This window comes from Etheostoma cragini, chromosome 3, assembly GCF_013103735.1.
Source record: "Etheostoma cragini isolate CJK2018 chromosome 3, CSU_Ecrag_1.0, whole genome shotgun sequence".
Classification (NCBI taxonomy): domain Eukaryota; kingdom Metazoa; phylum Chordata; class Actinopteri; order Perciformes; family Percidae; genus Etheostoma; species Etheostoma cragini.
Window position 1 is genome coordinate 29,394,182 of NC_048409.1, and position 1,936 is coordinate 29,396,117.

The 1,936-nt window shown below is 44.4% G+C and overlaps 1 protein-coding gene and 1 long non-coding RNA gene across 2 annotated transcripts in view; both read right to left on the minus strand.

Moving 5' to 3' along the window:
- LOC117939478 overlaps nucleotides 1–1,936 on the minus strand; it is a 17,121-nt gene that overhangs the window by 4,729 nt on the left and 10,456 nt on the right. The window lies entirely within an intron of this gene.
- LOC117939463 (transmembrane protein 87A-like) lies at nucleotides 728–1,600 on the minus strand. The gene is made up of 2 exons (XM_034864835.1): nucleotides 1,521–1,600; nucleotides 728–919 (listed from the first exon to the last, which is right to left on the minus strand). The coding sequence occupies exons 1-2, from the start codon at nucleotides 1,569–1,571 to the stop codon at nucleotides 728–730; spliced, it is 243 nt and encodes an 80-aa protein (XP_034720726.1). The 5' UTR covers nucleotides 1,572–1,600.

Below are 1,936 nucleotides of genomic sequence, written 5' to 3' on the forward strand. Positions count from 1 at the left end.
AACCAAAACTTTAGCGACCCCCATGCAGTACCTCCGCGGACCCCCTAGGGGTCGCGGACCCCCTGTTGAAGACCTCTGCTATATTCTATATGTGTTGGGCAGTTTGTCCCGTTTTGCCGTGATAACTTTGAAGTGAGATGAACAAACGTGAAGAAAAATGAAGAAATTTTTCTTTTTAGATGAAACAGATGTTGATAAGTTTCCTTTGGGGGACGTCATTAGAAATTGGGGAAAAATTAGAAGTTGGAAAAAAGATTATAAATTGCAAAATATCGTATATCGTATATATACAATATCGTATCGTGGTGTAAGTATCGTGATTGTCGGTACACGACCCGTCCTGCGCATGTGCAACATGATCGCGCAAGCGCAGATGATGATCATGATGTACGAGGATTTACGGCGCTGCACGATCTGTTCCACCGTGGCGGTCTGCCGTTAGCCTCCACCGGAAAGCTAACGATGCTAGTTTAGCTAACAGCTAAACGGCTAACCGCTAGCTGACAGCTTGATTCAGCCTAAAATAACGTTACTCAAACTAAACAGTGGCAAAAGAAGAACTGACGTAACAGCTGTTACATATTTAAACAGTTATTTTAACTTTTGCGGGTCTTTTACGTGCTGTCTCAGCTAGCGGTTAGCCAAATTAGCTGTTAGCTAAACAAACGTTAGCTTTCCGGTGGAGGCGAACAGACTTTCTTTAGCTGTCTATGGGACAGTTTCTCCTTCAGCTACCTGACAAGCCGTCGTATCTGATGCTCTGGAACTCGGCGTAGTACACGGCCTTCTCCAGCATGCCCAGGAAGATGACTCCCCCGATCCAGAACTGGATCCGGAGCAGGTCCCTCCAGTAGCACGCCGACAGCAGCAGCCACAACACCGCCAGCAGCACGTACACGATGCACATCACCATGTAGAACTGGTGCCAGGGGTACACAGAGACAGAGACACTTTGGGACAACAGGTGTGAGACCAAATCCAATTAATGATCCGGGGCACTTGTTAAATTCCCCTTTACAGGATCAATGTGGTGATATTCTATATTTTCCTTAATGTTTCCTTTCCAATGTCTTAATTCTTAACTGGTTATAAAATTAAAGTAGATAACTAACACATAGTTGGTTTGTTGACATTAACTAAAATCTACAACACACGTGTCAAACTCGAGGCCCGCGGGCCAAATCCGGCCAGATTTTGATCTGGCTGCAGATCTATTTAGTTCACAAGACTTTTTGGCCCACCTAGTTTGTTTTTGTAGATTTTTCTAGAGATTGACCATTACCTTCGTTCTTTTAATCAGAAGATATTGATACCTGAACCTGAGCATCAGTATGTGTGTAAATCAGGCCTGTTCCTGCATGTCTACCCCCCCCCCCCTTTACCCTTTCCTCACCTAACTGTCCTGTCAAGAATTAAAGTTGGAAAAGCCCAAAAAATACTCTTTAAGAAAATGTGGAATGATGTTTATTCTCCGAATGTGATGTTGGTGTGTGTGTGTGTGTGTGTGTGTGTGTTCTTACCACCATCATAGGCCACTCCACGGCTGATAAGTAGTCGTGAGGACCCTTCATCCTGATCTGCACTGCAAACACACACACACTCGATCAGACCTCCAACCTTCTGAGAGCTACACAGCAGCTGCTCATGACGCAATATTATCAACATGATAGATGGAATATTTAAGCATGGAGGTTTTCAACTGTAGGTTTTCAACCCCGGAAAGGTTAGTTTGAGGTGAGCATAGATCAGAGTGGGTCTATTGGAAGGGTCTCATAAATAAGGAGTGAGTCGGTATCACAGAAATAGAGAAACTGACGTGTGAGCACAAGAAGAAAAGTATAGAGAGGAGTTATTCTGATGTTCAGAGAGACACTTTGGGTACACGTGTGTGTGTGTGTGTGTGTGTGTGTGTGTGTGTGTGTGTGTGTGTGTGCGT